Source organism: Bombina bombina, chromosome 3 (assembly GCF_027579735.1).
Source record: "Bombina bombina isolate aBomBom1 chromosome 3, aBomBom1.pri, whole genome shotgun sequence".
In the NCBI taxonomy this organism is placed as follows: Eukaryota; Metazoa; Chordata; class Amphibia; order Anura; family Bombinatoridae; genus Bombina; species Bombina bombina.
In genome coordinates this window covers 165,027,121-165,048,337 of record NC_069501.1, presented here as the reverse complement: position 1 = coordinate 165,048,337, position 21,217 = coordinate 165,027,121, and the positions used below count along the sequence as shown (strand labels likewise).

Here is a 21,217-nt window from a genome sequence, read left to right as displayed (position 1 = left end):
ATGCAGTGAATGTCAGAGGGATGTGAGGAGAGTATTGCCTATTTGAATTCAATGATCTCCTTCTACGGGGTCTATTTCATAGGTTCTCTGTTATCGGTCGTAGAGATTCATCTCTTACCTCCCTTTTCAGATCGACGATATACTCTTATATATATATATACCATTACCTCTACTGATTTTCGTTTCAGTACTGGTTTGGCTTTCTACAACATGTAGATGAGTGTCCTGGGGTAAGTAAGTCTTATTTTCTGTGACACTCTAAGCTATGGTTGGGCACTTTTTTATAAAGTTCTAAATATATGTATTCAAACATTTATTTGCCTTGACTCAGGATGTTCAACATTCCTTATTTTCAGACAGTCAGTTTCATATTTGGGATAATGCATTTGAATCAATCATTTTTTTCTTACCTTAAAATTTGACTTTTTCCCTGTGGGCTGTTAGGCTCGCGGGGGCTGAAAATGCTTCATTTTATTGCGTCATTCTTGGCGCGGACTTTTTTGGCGCAAAATTTTTTTCTGTTTCCGGCGTCATACGTGTCGCCGGAAGTTGCATCATTTTTGACGTTCTTTTGCGCCAAAAGTGTCGGCATTCCGGATGTGGCGTCATTTTTGGCGCCAAAAGCATTTAGGCACCAAATAATGTGGGCGTCTTATTTGGCGCTAAAAAAAAAAAAATATGGGCGTCACTATTGTCTCCACATTATTTAAGTCTCATTATTTATTGCTTCTGGTTGCTAGAAGCTTGTTCACTGGCATTTTTTCCCATTCCTGAAACTGTCATTTAAGGAATTTGATTAATTTTGCTTTATATGTTGTTTTTTTCTATTACATATTGCAAGATGTCCCACGTTGCAACTAAGTCAGAAGATACTTCTGGAAAATCCCTGCCTGGTGCTGGAGCTGCCAAAGCTAAGTGTATCTGCTGTAAACTTTTGGTAGCTGTTCCTCCAGCTGTTGTTTGTATTGAATGTCATGACAAACTTGTTAATGCAGATAATATTTCCTTTAGTAAAGTTCCATTACCTGTTGCTGTTCCGTCAACATCTAATACTCAGAGTGTTCCCGATAACATAAGAGATTTTGTTTCTAAATCCATTATGAAGGCTATGTCTGTTATTCCTCCTTCTAGTAAACATAAAAAGTCTTTTAAAACTTCTCATTGTTCAGATGAATTTTTAAATGAACTTCATCATTCTGATTCTGATAGTGGTTCTTCTGGTTCAGAGGATTCTGTCTCAGAGGTTGATGCTTCATATTTATTTAAAATGGAATTTATTCGTTCTTTACTTAAAGAAGTCCTAATTGCATTAGAAATTGAGGATTCTGGTCCTCTTGATACTAAATCTAAACGTTTAGATAAGGTTTTTAAATCTCCTGTAGTTATTCCAGAAGTTTTTCCTGTTCCTGGTGCTATTTCTGAAGTAATTTCCAGGGAATGGAATAATTTGGGTAATTCATTTACTCCTTCTAAAGGTTTTAAGCAATTATATCCTGTGCCATCTGACAGATTAGAGTTTTGGGACAAAATCCCTAAGGTTGATGGGGCTGTCTCTACTCTTGCTAAGCGTACTACTATTCCTACGGCAGATGGTACTTCCTTTAAGGATCCTTTAGATAGGAAAATTGAATCCTTTCTAAGAAAAGCTTATTTGTGTTCAGGTAATCTTCTTAGACCTGCTATATCTTTAGCGGATGTTGCTGCAGCTTCAACTTTTTGGTTGGAAGCTTTAGCGCAACAAGTTACAGATCATAATTCTTATAGCATTATTATTCTGCTTCAACATGCTAATAATTTTATTTGTGATGCCATCTTTGATATCATTAGAGTTGATGTCAGGTATATGTCTCTAGCTATTTTAGCTAGAAGAGCTTTATGGCTTAAAACTTGGAATGCTGATAGGTCTTCTAAGTCTACTTTGCTTTCCCTTTCTTTCCAGGGTAATAAATTATTTGGTTCTCAGTTGGATTCTATTATCTCAACTGTTACTGGAGGGAAAGGAGCTTTTTTACCTCAGGATAAAAAGTCTAAAGGTAAATTCAGGTCAAATAATCGTTTTCGTTCCTTTCGTCACAACAAGGAACAAAAGCCTGATCCTTCATCCTCAGGAGCGGTATCAGTTTGGAAACCATCTCCAGTCTGGAATAAATCCAAGCCTTTTAAAAAATCAAAGCCAGCTCCTAAGTCCACATGAAGGTGCGGCCCTCATTCCAGCTCAGTTGGTAGGGGGCAGATTACGTTTTTTCAAAGAAATTTGGATCAATTCCGTTCACAATCTTTGGATTCAGAACATTGTTTCAGTAGGGTACAGAATTGGTTTCAAGATAAGACCTCCTGCAAAGAGATTTTTTCTTTCCCGTGTCCCAGTAAATCCAGCGAAGGCTCAAGCATTTCTGAAATGTGTTTCAGATCTAGAGTTGGCTGGAGTAATTATGCCAGTTCCAGTTCTGGAACAGGGGCTGGGGTTTTATTCAAATCTCTTCATTGTACCAAAGAAGGAGAATTCCTTCAGACCAGTTCTGGATCTAAAAATATTGAATCGTTATGTAAGGATACCAACATTCAAAATGGTAACCATAAGGACTATCCTGCCTTTTGTTCAGCAAGGGCATTATATGTCTACAATAGATTTTACAGGATGCATATCTGCATATTCCGATTCATCCAGATCACTATCAGTTTCTGAGATTCTCTTTCCTAGACAAGCATTACCAGTTTGTGGCTCTGCCGTTTGGCCTAGCAACAGCTCCAAGAAGGTTCTCGGTGCCCTTCTGTCTGTAATCAGAGAACAGGGTATTGTGGTATTTCCTTATTTGGACGATATCTTGGTACTTGCTCAGTCTTCACATTTAGCAGAATCTCATACGAATCGACTTGTGTTGTTTCTGCAAGATCATGGTTGGAGGATCAATTTACTAAAAAGTTCATTGATTCCTCAGACAAGGGTAACCTTTTTGGGTTTCCAGATAGATTCAGTGTCCATGACTCTGTCTCTGACAGACAAGAGACGTCTAAAATTGATATCAGCTTGTCGAAACCTTCAGTCACAATCATTCCCTTCGGTAGCCTTATGCATAGAAATGCTAGGTCTTATGACTGCTGCCTCGAACGCGATCCCCTTTGCTCGTTTTCACATGCGACCTCTTCAGCTCTGTATGCTGAACCAATGGTGCAGGGATTACACGAAGATATCTCAATTAATATCTTTAAAACCGATTGTACGACACTCTCTGACGTGGTGGACAGATCACCATCGTTTAGTTCAGGGGGCTTCTTTTGTTCTTCCGACCTGGACTGTAATTTCAACAGATGCAAGTCTTACAGGTTGGGGAGCTGTGTGGGGGTCTCTGACAGCACAAAGGGTTTGGGAATCTCAGGAGGTGAGATTACCGATCAATATTTTGGAACTCCGTGCAATTTTCAGAGCTCTTCAGTCTTGGCCTCTTCTAAAGAGAGAATTGTTCATTTGTTTTCAGACAGACAATGTCACATCTGTGGCTTACATCAATCATCAAGGAGGGACTCACAGTCCTCTAGCTATGAAAGAAGTATCTCGAATTCTGGTTTGGGCGGAATCCAGCTCCTGTCTAGTTTCTGCGGTTCATATCCCAGGTATAGACAATTGGGAAGCAGATTATCAGTCGCCAAACGTTGCATCCGGGCGAATGGTCTCTTCACCCAGAGGTATTTCTTCAGATTGTTCAAATGTGGGGACTTCCAGAAATAGATCTGATGGCCTCTCATCTAAACAAGAAACTTCCCAGGTATCTGTCCAGATCCAGGGATCCTCAAGCCGAAGCAGTGGATGCATTGTCACTTCCTTGGAAGTATCATCCTGCTTATATCTTTCCACCTCTAGTTCTTCTTCCAAGAGTGATCTCCAAGATTCTGAAGGAATGCTCGTTTGTTCTGCTGGTAGCTCCAGCATGGCCTCACAGGTTTTGGTATGCGGATCTTGTCCGGATGGCCTCTTGCCAACCGTGGACTCTTCCGTTAAGACCAGACCTTCTGTCGCAAGGTCCTTTTTTCCATCAGGATCTCAAATCCTTAAATTTAAAGGTATGGAGATTGAACGCTTGATTCCTAGTCAAAGAGGTTTCTCTGACTCTGTGATTAATACTATGTTACAGGCTCGTAAATCTGTATCTAGGGAGATATATTATAGAGTCTGGAAGACTTATATTTCTTGGTGTCTTTCTCATAATTTTTCCTGGCATTCTTTTAGAATTCCGAGAATTTTACAGTTTCTTCAGGATGGTTTGGAGAAAGGTTTGTCTGCAAGTTCCTTGAAAGGACAAATCTCTGCTCTTTCTGTTCTTTTTCACAGAAAGATTGCTAATCTTCCTGATATTCATTGTTTTGTACAAGCTTTGGTTCGTATAAAACCTGTCATTAAGTCAATTTCTCCTCCTTGGAGTTTGAATTTGGTTCTGGGGGCTCTTCAAGCTCCTCCGTTTGAACCTATGCATTCATTGGACATTAAATTACTTTCTTGGAAAGTTTTGTTCCTTTTGGTCATCTCTTCTGCCAGAAGAGTTTCTGAATTATCTGCTCTTTCTTGTGAGTCTCCTTTTCTGATTTTTCATCAGGATAAGGCGGTGTTGCGAACTTCTTTTGAATTTTTACCTAAGGTTGTGAATTCCAACAACATTAGTAGAGAAATTGTGGTTCCTTCATTATGTCCTAATCCTAAGAATTCTAAGGAGAAATCATTGCATTCTTTGGATGTAGTTAGAGCTTTGAAATATTATGTTGAAGCTACTAAGAATTTCCGAAAGTCTTCTAGTCTATTTGTTATCTTTTCCGGTTCTAGGAAAGGTCAGAAGGCCTCTGCCATTTCTTTGGCATCTTGGTTGAAATCTTTAATTCATCATGCTTATGTCGAGTCGGGTAAAACTCCGCCTCAAAAGATTACAGCTCATTCTACTAGGTCAGTTTCTACTTCCTGGGCGTTTAGGAATGAAGCTTCGGTTGATCAGATTTGCAAAGCAGCAACTTGGTCTTCTTTGCATACTTTTACTAAATTCTACCATTTTGATGTGTTTTCTTCTTCTGAAGCTGTTTTTGGTAGAAAAGTACTTCAGGCAGCTGTTTCAGTTTGAATCTTCTGCTTTTGTTTTCAGTTTTTTTCATTATAAAATTTAAACTTTATTTTGGGTGTGGATTATTTTTCAGCGGAATTGGCTGTCTTTATTTTATCCCTCCCTCTCTAGTGACTCTTGCGTGGAAAGATCCACATCTTGGGTAGTCATTATCCCATATGTCACTAGCTCATGGACTCTTGCTAATTACATGAAAGAAAACATAATTTATGTAAGAACTTACCTGATAAATTCATTTCTTTCATATTAGCAAGAGTCCATGAGGCCCACCCTTTTTTGTGGTGGTTATGATTTTTTTGTATAAAGCACAATTATTCCAATTCCTTATTTTTTATGCTTTCGCACTTTTTTCTTATCACCCCACTTCTTGGCTATTCGTTAAACTGATTTGTGGGTGTGGTGAGGGGTGTATTTGTAGGCGTTTTGAGGTTTGGGAAACTTTGCCCCTCCTGGTAGGAATGTATATCCCATACGTCACTAGCTCATGGACTCTTGCTAATATGAAAGAAATGAATTTATCAGGTAAGTTCTTACATAAATTATGTTTTTCTGAGCAGACAGACCTTTCAACCGTGATAGTGGGAACTCCAACCGGATATATTTTCCAACCTGATTCTCAGATGGGGCAGGCCGGAGTTGGATCTCGTGGCATCTCGTCAGAATGCCAAGCTTCCGAGATACGGGTCCAGGGATCCCCAGGCCGAGCTGATTAATGCCTTGGCAGTTCCTTGGTCTTTCAGCCTAGCATACGTATTCCCCCCATTTGCGCTCCTTCCAGGGTGATTGCTCGAATCAAACAGGAGAGGGCATCAGTGATCCTCATTGCTCCAGTGTGGCCTTGCAGGATTTGGTATGCCGATCTGGTGGAAATGTCATCTCTGCGACCATGGAAGCTCCCATTGAGGAAGGATCTTCTCATTCAGGGTCCCTTCCATCACCCAAATCTAGTTTCTCTGCAGTTGACTGCTTAATTTTATCCAGGTGAGGTTTTTCTGATTCGGTCATAGATACTTTGATTCAGGCACATAAGCCGGTTATTAGGAAGATTTACCATAAGATATGGCGTAAATATCTTTATTGGTGTGAATCCAAGGGCTACTCATGAAGTAGGGTTAGGATTCCCAGGATTTTGTCTTTTCTCCAAGAAGGATTGGAGAAGGGGTTGTCAGTGAGTTCCTTGAAGGGCCAGATCTCTGCTTTATCTATTTTGTTACACAAGCGTCTGGCAGATGTTCCAGATGTCCAATCTTTTTGTCAGGCTCTGACTAGAATCAGGCCTGTGTTTAGACCTATTGCTCCTCCTTGGAGCTTGAATTTAGCTCTTAAAGTTCTTCAAGGGGTTCCGTTTGAACCTATGCATTCCATAGATATTAAGTTATTATCTTGGAAGGTTTTATTTCTTGTTCTATTGTGCTATTTCTTCTGCTCGAAGAGTATCTGATCTTTCGACATTACAATTTATTTCTCCTTATCTTATTTTTCATTCGGATAAGGTGGTGTTGCATACTAATGAGAACAACAGAGAAAAGGAAGTGGGGATTTCACAATAAGAAATTCCCAAAAGTCTAGGTAAATCCAGTACAACTGTAAAATTGAATAAAAGCGCTACAAAAAGCTTGTATGTCAAAAACAATGTAAATATTTATTAAACAAATGCACAATACACACATTCACATTCATACAGTGGATCCCACACAAGGCAGTATTATGAAGTACTGGCCAAAAAATTATCTGGTGCACCAGGGGAAATAGACCAAAACCAGTCCATTTAAAACTTGCAGGTATTTGTAATCCAATAAGTGCAGCGTTAATGCAAGAAATGGATGCAGTTATACAGTCCCCGGGGTATAAAAACCAGTTACTTCAGACTTGAACCCCCAGAGTTACTGAGTCGGTTGGTGCTTAAAAGGCATAGCATAGGAGGAGCAATGGAAACACGCGTCTTTATTCACAGGTGCTGTATTCTTTTAAGACAGTAATATTCGGTGTACAGATGCGTATAACATATTCTACCTGTATTTGTTCACGCGGTCGCTCCTCCTAGCTGCCTTGTTCATGGAGTGTCCAGACATCAGGGGTAAGTCACGATGAGCAGGGGATCTGCTGTAAGGGCTGCATACTAAACTTGGTTTTCTTCCTAAAGTTGTTTCAGACAAGAACATTAATCAGGAGATTGTTGTTCCTTCCTTCCTAATCCTTCTCAGAAGGAACACCTGCTTCACAATTTGGATGTAGTCCATGCTTTAAAGTTTTACTTACAAGTGACTAAGAACTTCCATCAATCGTCTTCTTTATTTGTCATTTTTTCAGGGAAGCGTAGGGGTCAGAAAGCTACGGCTACCTCCCTTTCTTTTTGGTTAAGGAGTATCCATTTTGCATATGAGACTGCTGGACAGCAGCCTCCTGAAAGAATTATGGCTCATTCCACTAGGGCTGTGGCTTCCTCATGGGCATTCAAAAATTAGGCTTCTGTTGAACAGATTTGCAAGGCTGCAACTTGGTCTTCTCTTCACACTTTTTCTAAATTCTACAAATTTGATACCTTTGCCTCAGCTGAGGGTGTTTTTGGGAGAAAGGTTCTTCAAGCAGTGGTGCCTTCCGTTTAGGTTCCCTGTCTTGTCCCTCCCTTTTCTTCCGTGTAAAATAGCTTTGGTATTGTATCCCACAAGTAAGGATGAAATCCGTGGACTCATCGTGTCTTTAAAAAGAAAAGAAAATGTATGCTTACCTGATAAATTTGTTTCTTTTTTAGACACGATGAGTCCACGGCCCGCCCTGTTCTATGAGACAGGTTATTGTTTTTTTTTGTTTTTTTGTAAACTTCAGACACCTCTGCACCTTGGCTCTTCCTTTCTCTTCCTAACTTCGGTCAAATGACTGGAGTGGGAGGGAAGGGAGGAGCTATATATTCAGCTCTGCTGTGGTGCTCTTTGCCTCCTCCTGCTGACCAGGAGGTGTAATCCCACAAGTAAGGATGAAATCCGTGGACTCATCGTGTCTAAAAAGAAACAAATTTATCAGGTAAGCATAAATTTTCTTTTATTGCTAAAATGAGTGTCAAGTGTAATAGCAAAAAGCTCTGGTTGGGATTTAAATGTGTAAACACAAATGCAAAGAGATCTTACTTAAAGTTTGTAAATGCATTTTCAACTTGTGTAGCTCAATAGTTGCAAAAAATAAATAAATGATGGTTCTAAAACCACACGTTATCCAAACTTTTTTAGTCATCGGCAAAGAAATAATAATAAAGGTTTGGAGATGTTGACAGCCGTTTTCCTCTGGGGTAACTGGATGAAAGGTTAATACCAGCAGAGCTAGAACGTGAAGTTGTAAACCACTTTCTTATTTACTTCTTTAATTAAATGCACTTTCTTTTATTCTCTTGGTATAATTTTGTTAAACGGATATAAAAGCCATTTTTTTTCTCATGATTTAGATAGAACATACAATTTAAAAAAACTTTCTAATGTACATTTATCTAATTTGCTTTGTATTCTTGGTATCCTTTGTTGAAAAGAATATCTAGGTAGGCTAAGGGGCAGCAATTCAATACTTGGGAGCAAGCTGCTGATTGGCTTTACATACATGCCTCTTCATTTGCTTTACTTGATGTGTGCTGCTAAATCCCAGCATTGCTGATCTTTCAACAAACAATACCAAGAGGACAAAGCAAAATTGATAAAAGAAATACATTGGACAGTTGTTTAGAATCATATGCTCTGTCTGAATCGGAAAAAAAATGTTGGGTTTCATATCCCTTTAGGCTAGGTAGACTGATACGAGCTGCTCGTATCTTTAGCTTTCTATGGCAACAGTGTTGGCAACCATGTGTAACATCACTATAACCATTGTTGCAAACTGCTGCAAGATGCATGCTCATGAGCTGAACTAGGATTACTATTTACCAAGAGAACTACGTAAAATACTTAAAATGACATGCGCCATACTATCCATATAAGTTTAATTTCAATATACTGTCCATTTTGAACATGAGTGTGAACTTAAGCTCAGCTATACTATAATACCTATACAGTATTTTTCTAATGATAAAATCAGATTTGTTATATATAGCTTACCCTTTAAATCATTTGTGTTTGTAAATAACTTGTATATTTAATTACAATTCTTTTATTTAACAGGATATAATTGTATTCAGTTGATGGCTGTTATGGAACATGCATATTATGCAAGCTTCGGTTATCAAATCACCAATTTCTTTGCAGCATCAAGGTAATCACTATAGTTTTATACTTGCAAATGCATTGTAAAAGAATGGCTTTATTTTGTTCATTGTTTCTGTAAAGTCTAGTAGGAAAGATCAAGTAAGTCTTTAATGGTTAAATATGATACATCTTAAATGTGGTGTATGTGTATATGAATGAATATCCTATCTATCTATCTATCTATCTATCTATCTATCTATCTATCCAGAATACTGTAAAATAATTTAAATTTTGATTGAATTTACACCATCAGCACTCCATGTACTCTGGCCCCCTAGTTAGCTTTTAATTTTTTTTCTTTCATACAGGTGTTTGAGAGTCCACAATCCAATACTCCTGGGAATTCCTCTTTTCTACCATTAGGAGGAGGCAAATATTCCCAAACCCCAAGATCCCTATAAAAACCCTCCTCACCTCACACATACTTTAGTCTTTACTTTGCCTCCATTCTTCAGAGAGAGGGGTTTTCAGTCTATGTTGAGGCCCAGTTTACCCTCAGAGTACATTGCTTGTCAGAGGGATGCATATGGGGTATGTTTTTTTTTTTAATTATTTTTTCACCTTATGGGAATTTGTTATTATAATTTGTTGCAAGAACTTGTCTCTTGCCTCCCTTTTTGGATCTACAATATACTCCTATTCCATAACCACTGCTGATATGTTTTAGTACTGGTGTGGTGCTTTTTTATTTAAAATTGAACATATCCCCTTTCTTTTGAAGGAAGTCTTAGTCGCTTTAGGGACTGAAGAATTTAAACATTCTGTAATCGCTTAAATTCAGTAGATAAGGCTCTTGTCAATGTCCCTGAGATTTTCCCTATACCTTATGCTATCTCTGTTATGATTACTAAAGAATGGTCTAAAACATGTGTCTCTTTTAAACCCTTCTTCAAGGCTTTTAAAATTGTTATCCTCCACCTAATGCTACGGAAACAGTCCGCAATATTGATGGGGCCATTTCTATTCTAGCTAACATACTACTATTCCTTTGGAAGATAGTACTTCTTTTAAAGACCCTTCGAAAACTTGAATCTTATCTAAGGAGGGCATATTTACATACTGGCTATATTCTTAGACCAGCCATATCTATTGCTGACGTAGCTGATAGCTCTACTTTCTGGTTATTCAGTCTTGCTCAGCAGTTATCTTCTGACCCTGAATGTTCCAACATTCTGATTTTACTTCAATATGAAAATAATTTTATTTGCACTTTTAGGGATTGAAGAAACTAATTATTATTTATTGATAATGATAAACCCTGTAATTGTTTAATTCAGTATATAAATCTCCCTGATATTTTCCCTATACCTGATGTTGTCTCTGATATGATTGCTAAAGAATGGAAAAAAAACAGATACTCTTTTAACCCTTCTTTAAGGTTTGAAAAACTATATATCTTTTACCTGCTGCTAACTTAGAGTTATGGGAAATGGTTCCTAAAGTTTATGGGGCCATTTCCAATCTGGCTAAACGCACTACTATTCCTCTAGAAGACTTTTTTTAAAGACCCTTTAGATAGAAAACCTGAACCTTATCTAAGAAGGGGCATGTTTATATATTGGCTATATTCTTAGACCAGCTATATCTATTACTTTCTTGTTATCCAGTCTAGCTCAGCAGTTGTCTTCTGACCTTGAATGTTTCTAATCTCTTGAATTTGCGATGCAGTATTTGATATGAAAATTAACATCACAAATATCTCTCTAGCTGTCCTTACCAGAAGAGCTTTATGTCTTAAATCATGAAATGCTGATAGGGTATCTAAAACTAGATTACTATATCTTTCTTTCCAAGGAAATAAATTGTTTGGATCTCTACTGGATTCTAGTATTTCTACTATTATTAGAGGTAAGGAAGTTTTCCTTCCCCAGGACAAAAAGTCAAAAGGGAAATTTTAAAGCTCCCAACTGTTTTTTGTTCCTTTTGTCAGAACAGAGAACAAAAACGGTCTGTCTGGAGATCCTCTTCTAATTGGAATAAATCCAAGCAGAATAAACACCTAATCCAGCCTCTAAGACCTAATGAAGGTACGGCCCCAACCCTGTATTAATGTTTTTTGTTTTTTTTTTTAGAAATCTTGGTTATAATCTGTCCCAAATCCATGGATTCAAAACCTTTATTTCTCCAACATAGGTGTGTCCGGTCCACGGCGTCATCCTTACTTGTGGGATATTCTCTTCCCCAACAGGAAATGGCAAAGAGCCCAGCAAAGCTGGTCACATGATCCCTCCTAGGCTCCGCCTTCCCCAGTCATTCTCTTTGCCGTTGTACAGGCAACATCTCCACGGAGATGGCTTAGAGTTTTTTGGTGTTTAAATGTAGTTTTTATTCTTCAATCAAGAGTTTGTTATTTTAAAATAGTGCTGGTATGTACTATTTACTCTGAAACAGGAAAGAGACGAAGATTTCTGTTTGTAAGAGGAAAATGATTTTAGCAACCGTTACTAAAATCGATGGCTGTTTCCACACAGGACTGTTGAGAGGAATTAACTTCAGTTGGGGGAAACAGTGAGCAGACTTTTGCTGCTTGAGGTATGACACATTTCTAACAAGACTCGGTAATGCTGGAAGCTGTCATTTTCCCTATGGGAACCGGTAAGCCATTTTCTTAGTTTAAGTAAAAGAATAAAGGGCTTCATTAGGGCTTAAAAAACTGGTAGACATTTTTCTGGGCTAAAACGATTACTTTACTAAGTATATTTGGCAGATTATTACTTTTAATAGTTGTTAAATCTTGGGGATTGTTTTAATAAAAACGGCAGGCACTGTATTGGACACCTTTTTCACTGGGGGCCTTTTCTAGTCATAGACAGAGCCTCATTTTCGCGCCTCTAATGCGCAGTTGTTTTTGGAAAGCATGGCATGCAGATGCATGTGTGAGGAGCTAAGAACCACTGAAAAAGCTTATAGAAGGCATCATTTGGTATCGTATTCCCCTCTGGGCTTGGTTGGGTCTCAGCAAAGCAGATACCTGGGACTGTATAGGGGTTAAATGTAAAAACGGCTCCGGTTCCGTTATTTTAAGGGTTAAAGCTTTCAAATTTGGTGTGCAATACTTTTAAGGCTTTAAGTTACTGTGGTGAAATTTGAACAATTCCTTCATACTTTTTCACATATTCAGTAATAAAGTGTGTTCAGTTTGAAATTTAAAGGGACAGTAACGGTTTTATTGTAAAACGTTTTTTGTGCTTTGTTGACAAGTTTAAGCCTGTTTAACATGTCTGAACCATCAGATAACGATGTTCTATATGTATATAAGCCAATGTGTCTCCCCATTTAAATATATGTGATACATTTGTGTCATAATGTCCAAACAAAGTAGGGATAATAATGCCATAGATATGATATTGCCCAAGATGATTCCTCTAATGAGGGGAGTAAGCATGGTACTGCATCATCCCCTTCTGTGTCTACACCAGTTTTGCCCACACAAGAGGCCCCTAGTACATCTAGTGCGCCAATACTTATTACCATACAACAATTAATGGCTGTAATGGATAATTCTATTGCATGCATTTTTTCCAAAATGCCTACTTATCAGAGAAAGCGTGATTGCTCTGTTTTAAACACTGAAGAGCAAGAGGACGCTGATGATATCTGTTCTGACATACCCTCACACCTATCTGAAGGGGCCAGGAGGGAGGTTTTGTCTGAGGGAGAAATTTCAGATTCAGGGAAAATTTCTCAACAAGCAGAACCTGATATTGTAACTTTTAAATTTAAATTTCAACATCTCCACGCACTACTTAAGGAGGTATTATCTACTCTGGATGATTGTGACAATTTGGTCATTCCAGAGAAATTAGGTAAGATGGACAAGTTCCTAGAGGTTTCGGTGCCCCCCGATGTTTTTCCTATACCCAAGCGGGTGGCGGACATAGTAAATAAGGAGTGGGAAGGGCCCGGCATACCTTTTGTCCTCCCCCTATATTTAAGAAATTAGTTCCTATAGTCGACCCCAGAAAGGACTTATAGCATACAGTCTCCAAGGTCGAGGGGGCGGTTTCTACTCTAAACAAACGCACTTCTATTCCTATAGAAGATAGTTGTGCTTTCAAGATCCTATGGATTAAAGGTTAGAGGGTTTGCTTAAAAAGATGTTTGTTCAGCAAGGTTACCTTCTACAACCAATTTCATGCATTGTTCCTGTCACTACAGCTGCGTGTTTCTGGTTCGAAGAACTAGAAAAGTCGCTCAATAAAGAATCTTCGTACGAGGAGGTTTTGGACAGAGTTCAAGCTCTTAAATTGGCTAACTCTTTTTTATTTTAGATGCCGCTTTGCAATTACCTAGATTAGCGGCGAATAATTCAGGGTTTGCTATCGTGGCGCGCAGAGCGCTTTTGCTTAACATCCCTTTCAAGGGTAAAACACTGTTTGGCCCTGACTTGAAAGAGATTATTTCAGACATCACTGGGGGAAAGGGCCACGCCCTTCCTCTGGATAGGTCTTTTAAGGCTAAAAAGAAGCCAAATTTTCGTCCCTTTCGCAGAAACGGACCAGCCTCAAATTCTACACCCTCTAAGCAAGAGGGTAATACTTCTCAAACCAAGCCAGCCTGGAGGCCGATGCAAGGCTGGAACAAGGGTAAGCAGGCCAAGTCACCTGCCACTGCTACCAAAACAGCATGAAGTGTTGGCCCCCGATCTGGGAAGGATCTGGTGGGGGGCAGACTTTCTCTCTTTGCTCAGGCTGGGGCAAGAGATGTTCAGGATCCTTGGGCGCTAGAAATAGTTTCTCAAGGTTATCTCCTGGAATTCAGGGAACTACCCCCAAGGGGAAGGTTCCACGGGTCTCAATTATCTTCGAACAGGCATTCTTACACTGTGTAGAAGACCTGTTAAGCATGGGAGTGATTCATCCTGTTCCATTAGGAGAACAAGGGATGGGTTTTTACTCCAACCTGTTCATAATTCCCAAAAAAGAGGGAACATTCAGACCTATTTTAGATCTCAAGATTCTAAACAAGTTTCTAAGGGTTTCATCATTCAAAATGGAAACCATTCGAACGATCCTTACTACCATCCAGGAAGGTCAATTCATGACCACGGTGGACTTAAAGGATGCGTACCTACGTATTCCTATCCACAAGGAACATTTTCGGTTCCTAAGGTTCGCCTTTCTGGACAAGCATTACCTGTGGCACTTCCATTCGGATTAGCCACTGCTCCAAGGATTTTCACAAGGGTACTAGGGTCCCTTCTAGCGGTGCTAAGACCAAGGGGCATTGCAGTAGTACCTTACTTGGACGACATCCTGATTCAAGTGTCGTCTCTGTCAAAAGCAAGGGCTCATACGGACATTGTCCTAGCCTTTCTCGGATCTCACAGGTGGAAAGTGAACATAGAAAAAAGTTCTCTGTCCCCGTCAACAAGAGTCCCTTCTTGGGAACAATAATAGTTTCCTTAGAAATGAAGGTTTTTCTGACAGAGGCCAGAAAATCAAAACTTCTAAGCTCTTGTCAGGTACTTCATTCTGTTCTTCTTCCTTCCATAGCGCAGTCCATGGAAGTAATAGGTTTGATGGTTGCGGCAATGGACATAGTTCCTTTTGCACGAATTCATCTAAGACCATTGCACCTGTGCATGCTCAGACAGTGGAATGGGGATTATACAGACTTGTCTCCGACGATACAAGTAGATCAAATAACCAGAGATTCATTCCGTTGGTGGCTGACCCTGGACAACCTGTCACAGGGAATGAGCTTCCGCAGACCAGAGTAGGTCATTGTCACGACCGAAGCCAGTCTGGTGGGCTGGGGCGCGGTCTGGGAACCCCTGAAAACTCAGGGTCTATGGTTTCGGGAAGACTCTCTTCTCCCGATAAACATAATGGAACTGAGAGCGATATTCAATGCTCTCAAGGCTTGGCCTCGACTAGCAAAGGCCAAATTCATAAGGTTTCAATCAGACATCATGACGACTGTTATACATATATCAACCATCAGGGGGGTAACAAGGAGTTCCCTGGCGATGGAGGAGCATCCGGGGGAGTGGGAACTCCATCTGGAAATCTTTGCCCAAATAACTCAATTATGGGGCATTCCAGACATGGTTCTGATGGCCTCTCGTCAGAACTTCATGGTCCCTTGTTACGGGTCCAAATCCAGGGATCCCAAGGCGACTCTATTGGATACAATAGTAGCACCTTGGATCTTCAACCTAGCTTATGTATTCCCACCGTTTCCTCTCATTCCCAGGCTGGTAGCCAGGATCAATCTGGAGAGGGCTTCGGTGACCTTGATAGTTCCTGTGTGGCCACGCAGGACTTGGTATGCAGACCTGGTGAATGTGTCATCGGCTCCACCATGGAAGCTACCTTTGAGACAGGACCTTCTTATTCAGGGTCCATTCGAACATCCGAATCTGGTTTTCCTCCAACTGACTGCTTGGAGTTTGAACGCTTGATTTTATCAAAGCGTGGGTTTTCAGATTCTGTAATAGATACTCTAATTCAGGCTAGAAAGCCTGTAACTAGAAAAATTTACCATAATATATGGGAAAAATATATCTGTTGGTGTGAATCTAAAGGATTCCCATGGAACAAGATGAAAATTCCTAAGATTCTTTCCTTTCTACAAGAAGGTTTGGAGAAAGGATTTTCTGTGAGTTCTCTGAAGGGACAGATCTCTGCTTTATCTGTTTTACTTCACAAAAGGCTGGCAGCTGTGCCAGACGTTTAAGCGTTTGTTCAGGCTCTGGTTAGAATCAAGCCTGTTTACAGACCTTTGACTCTTCCCTGGAGTCTTAATCTGGTTCTTTCAGTTCTTCAAGGGGTTCCGTTTGAACCCTTACATTCCGTAGATATTAAGTTATTATCTTGGAAAGTTTTGTTTTAGGTTGCAATTTCTTCCGCTAGAAGAGTTTCTGAGTTATCTGCTCTGCAGTGTTCTCCGCCCTATCTGGTCCATGCAGATAAGGTGGTTTTACGTACTGAGCCTGGTTTTCTTCCGAAGGTTGTTTCCAACAAAAATATTAACCAGGAGATAGTTGTACCTTCTTTGTGTCCGAATCCAGTTTCATAGAAGGAACGTTTGTTACACAATTTGGACGTTGTCCGTGCTCTAAAATTCTATTTAGATGCTACAAAGGATTTCAGACAAACATCTTCCTTGTTGTTTATTCTGGTAAAAGGAGAGGTCAAAAAGCAACTTCTACCTCTCTATCTTTTTGGCTTAAAAGCATCATCAGATTGGCTTATGAGACTGCCGGACGGCAGCCTCCTGAAAGAATCACAGCTCATTCCACTAGGGCCGTGGCTTCCACATGGGCCTTTAAGAACGAGGTTTCTGTTGATCAGATATGTAAGGCAGCGACTTGGTCTTCACTGCACACTTTTACCAAATTTTACAAATTTGATACTTTTGCTTCTTCTGAGGCTATTTTTGGGAGAAAGGTTTTGCAAACCGTGGTGCCTTCCATCTAGGTGACCTGATTTGCTCCCTCCCATCATCCGTGTCCTAAAGCTTTGGTATTGGTTCCCACAAGTAAGGATGACGCCGTGGACCGGACACACCTATGTTGGAGAAAACAGAATTTATGTTTACCTGATAAATTACTTTCTCCAACGGTGTGTCCGGTCCACGGCCCGCCCTGGTTTTTTAATCAGGTCTGATGATTTATTTTCTTTAACTACAGTCACCACGGTATCATATGATTTCTCCTATGCAAATATTCCTCCTTTACGTCGGTTGAATGACTGGGGAAGGCGGAGCCTAGGAGGGATCATGTGACCAGCTTTGCTGGGCTCTTTGCCATTTCCTGTTGGGGAAGAGAATATCCCACAAGTAAGGATGACGCCGTGGACCGGACACACCGTTGGAGAAAGTAATTTATCAGGTAAACATAAATTCTGTTTTTTCAGGGATATCGCATTGAGTGCAGAATACGACCTCCTACAGGAAGGTTTTTTCCTCCCAAATATTCTAAAACATCATATGAAAGCTCAGGCTTTTCAAAAATCTCTCAAGTCTGTAAATTATGAGAATAATTGTTCCAGTTCCTTTACAGGAACAGGGGATGGAATTTTATTCAGATCTCTTCATTCTACCAAAGAAGGAAAATACTTTCAGAACAAATCTGGATCTGAAAACTCTAGTTAAATTTGTAAGAATTCCAACTTTCAAAATGTAAACTATAAGGACTATTCTGCCTTTTGTTTAACAAGGTCACTTGTCCACTATAGATTTAAACGATGCTTACCTTTACATCCCAATCCACCCAGAAAATTACCAGTTCCTGAGGTTCTCTTTTCTGGTAAAGCCATATCAGTTTGTTGCTCTTCCGTTTTGTCTAGCTACTGCTCCAAGAATATTTACAAAGGTCCTTAGTAGGGTTTCACCGATACCGATACTAGTATCGGTGCCGATACCAAGTATTTGCATGAGTACTTGTGCAAATGCACCGATACTTAAACAGATACCTCCAATTCCTACCCATATGCCATCTTGTGGCGTTTTTCAAACTGTATGTTCCCATTTCATTTTAAGCTGGAGTGGAGACTTAACTAAAAATTGTTCACTTCTGTTCTGCCAATACAAATTGCTGTTATTTGTATTATTTTACGTCAGAGCAGTGCTCCAAAAGCCGCTATTATACAGCTGGAAGCCTCTTATCTTGCACAATTATGCTCAAAATATACTGTACTCTGAGGAACACCCTTAGCCAGGGCTGGACTGGGAATAAAAAGCAACCCTGGAAAAATATGAAGACCAGCCCTATTTTCTGTTGAGTCAGTAGAATACAAATGCCCCATTTTTCTCAAAGGGGATTACTGGGACATTCCTTCCCCCAATATTTTTTTCAGAATTAAATTATACGACTTTGTATTAAGTACAAGTGTCAGATTTATCAGTTATATAGGCACCCTACAACCCAATTGCATCCAGTAATCGCCCCTTTAACTTGTAGCTTTCCAGCCCCAGCTGCTGCAGCTGTTATTGTTGCTATTATTAATATATGTTATTGTAATAAATTAATTTATAAACTTATTCTGTGAATTTTGTGACAACAAGCACATAAAACTGTTTTATTATTTCAAAATGTCTTTTGAGATACAGTTCATAATTATAAAGAAGCGATCTTAAATCATTAGTCTGTATTGTGCTTGGTAAACTTTCATGACATAAAAAAAGTATCGGTAATTGGTATCGGTGAGTATTTGAAAAAAAGTATTGGTACTTGTACTCGGTCTTAAAAAAATGGTATCGGTGCAACCCTAGTCCTTAGTGCCCTTTTGATCCTGAATCAGAGTTCAGGGTATTGCAGTATTTCCTTACCTGGATGAAATCTTGATACTAGCTCAATCTTTTCATTTAACAGAATCTCACACAAAACAACTATTGTTGTTTCTTCAAACACATAGTTGGAGGATCAATTTACCAAAGAGTTCCTTGATTCCTCAGACAAAGGTCACCTTTTTTAGGTTCCCAGCCTTCTATCCGTTTTCAGACATATAATATTACGCCAGTAGCTTATGTGAATCATCAAGGGGGAACTTGAAGAGCCATAGCCATGATAGAGGTAAGTGAAATCCTTTCTTGGGTGCAAGCAAATTCCTGCCTAATTACTGTGATTCACATTTTAGGTGTAGACAACTGGGAGGCAGATTACCTCAGTTGTCAGTCGCTACATCCAGGAGAGTGGTCTCTCCACCAATATGTATTCTATCTGATTGTACAACTATGGGGCCTACCAGAAATAGATCTTTTGGGGGGCAAATTATCAAGCCTTAAACTGAGCTTGATGCCCCGTGTTTCCGGCGAGCCTTCAGGGTTGCCGGAAACACAAGTTATGAAGCAGCATTCTAAAGACCGCTGCTTTATAACCTGTCTGCCTGCTCTGAGGAGGCAGACAGACATCGCCGGAAATCAACCCGATCAAATACGATCAGGTTGATTGACACTCCTTGCTAGCGGCCAATTTGCCGCAAATCTGCAGGGTTTGCATTGCACCAGAAGTTCACAGGAACTGCTGGTGCAGTGATAAATGCCAAGAGCGTATGCAGTCGGCATTTATCGATGTGCAGTGGACATAATCCGCAATATCGGATCATGACCGCTCGCACCTTCTTAAATATGCCCCGTCTCTTGTTTGAGCAACAAATTTCACAGGTACCTTGCGAGGTCCAGGGATCCTCAGACAGAGGTGTTTGATGCTCTAGCAGTTCCCTGGTCTTACCAAACTGTTTATATATACCCCCCCCCCCCTCTGGTCCTGCTTCCATGAGTTATTTCCAAGATAAAATGGAACAATCATTTCTAATCCTGATAGCTCCAGCGTTGCCTCACAGGATTTGGTATGCAAATCTGGTTGCCCACCGTGGCCTCTTCCTCTAAGGCCAGACCTTCTTGCTCAAGGTCCCTTTTTCCATCCAGATCTAAAATGAATGGCATGGAAATTGAACGCTTAGTTCTCAGTCATAGAGGATTCTCTGACTCTGTGATTAACACAATGATTCAGGCCCGCAAGCCTGTTTCTAGGAAAATATCACACAATTTGGAAATCTTACATTTCGTGGTGCACTGCCCATGATTATGCTTGGCATTTTTTTTTATTTTTTTTTAGAATTCCTAGAACAATTTTAATTCAATTTTTCCAGAATGGTTTCGATAAAGGTTTATCTGCCAGTTCTCTGAAATGCCAAATCTCTGCCCTTTCTGTATTGTTTCATAGGAAAATTGCTAATCTTTCTGATGTTCATTGTTTTTTCCAGGCTTTAATCAGAGTTATCAGACAGACAGATTCCTTGTCATGTGGCAAACATCAGACCCCGAACCGGAAAGCCAGTATCAAAGTTCATCTAATCCTTAGCAATCAATACAGAGTGACGTATCTGCGGCCCATCACACCTTGGTCCATACCACATGAACAAAAAGGTGCAGGTACTACTGTGTGAAATATTAAAAACATCTATTTATTGAAAAATCCATAAAAAAGGAGATCCAGTCTAAACCTGTTATTAGGCATATTTCTCTTCCTTGGAGTCTTAAATTGAGTATTAAAAGTGCTACAGACTCATCCTTTTTAGCCCATGCATACATTGGACATTAAACTTTCTTGGAAAATTCTATTTATTTTGGCTATCTATTCTGCTAGAAGAGTTTCTGAATTATCTGCTCTCTTGATTTTCCATCAGGATAAGGCTGCTTTGTGGACTGCTTTTCAATTTTCACCTAAAGTTGCTACCTCTTACAACATTAATAGAGGAATTATAGATCCCTCCTTGTGTCCTAATTAAAAAATGCTACTGAAAAATCCTTGCTTTCTTTGGATGTTAGAGCATTGACATATTATGTTGATGCTACTAAGGATTTCAGAGAGACTTCTAGTCTGTTTGTCTTTTTTCTGGTCCTAAGAAAGGCCAGAAGGCCTCTGCTATTTCTTTAGCCTCATGGTTGAAACGTGCGATTCACTAAGCTTATTTGTAGCCGGGTCAGTCTCCTCAGAGAATTACAGCTCATTCGACGAGATTGGTTGCCACATCTTGGGATTTCAAGAATGAAGCTTCAGTTGATTGATGGCTAAATGTAGCCACCAATCGGCAAGCGCTATCCAGGTATTGAAACAAACATGGACTGGCTCCTAAGCTTAGATTCCTGATTTTCAAATAAAGATACAAAGAAAGATTGATAATAGGAGTAAATTAGAAAGTTGTTTAAAAATGCAATCCCTTTAATCTCCTTGAGTTTTTTCCTATTCATGATCCTGTTTGTAACATAATTTCTTCTGTTAAGTGTGATCAGTCCACGGGTCATCATTACTTCTGGGATATTACTCCTCCCCAACAGGAAGTGCAAGAGGATTCACCCAGCAGAGCTGCATATAGCTCCTCCCCTCTACGTCACTCCCAGTCATTCTCTTGCACCCAACGACTAGATAGGATGTGTGAGAGG

At 39.7% G+C, this 21,217-nt stretch overlaps 1 protein-coding gene across 1 annotated transcript in view; it reads left to right on the top strand.

Annotated features, from left to right (window-relative positions):
• The window catches only part of GBE1 (1,4-alpha-glucan branching enzyme 1), a gene marked incomplete in the record, with an annotated part of 419,714 nt that overhangs the window by 104,934 nt on the left and 293,563 nt on the right, over positions 1-21,217 (top strand). The window contains 1 exon segment of the mRNA XM_053705194.1: positions 9,242-9,332. Coding sequence (XP_053561169.1) covers positions 9,242-9,332 — 91 coding nt within the window.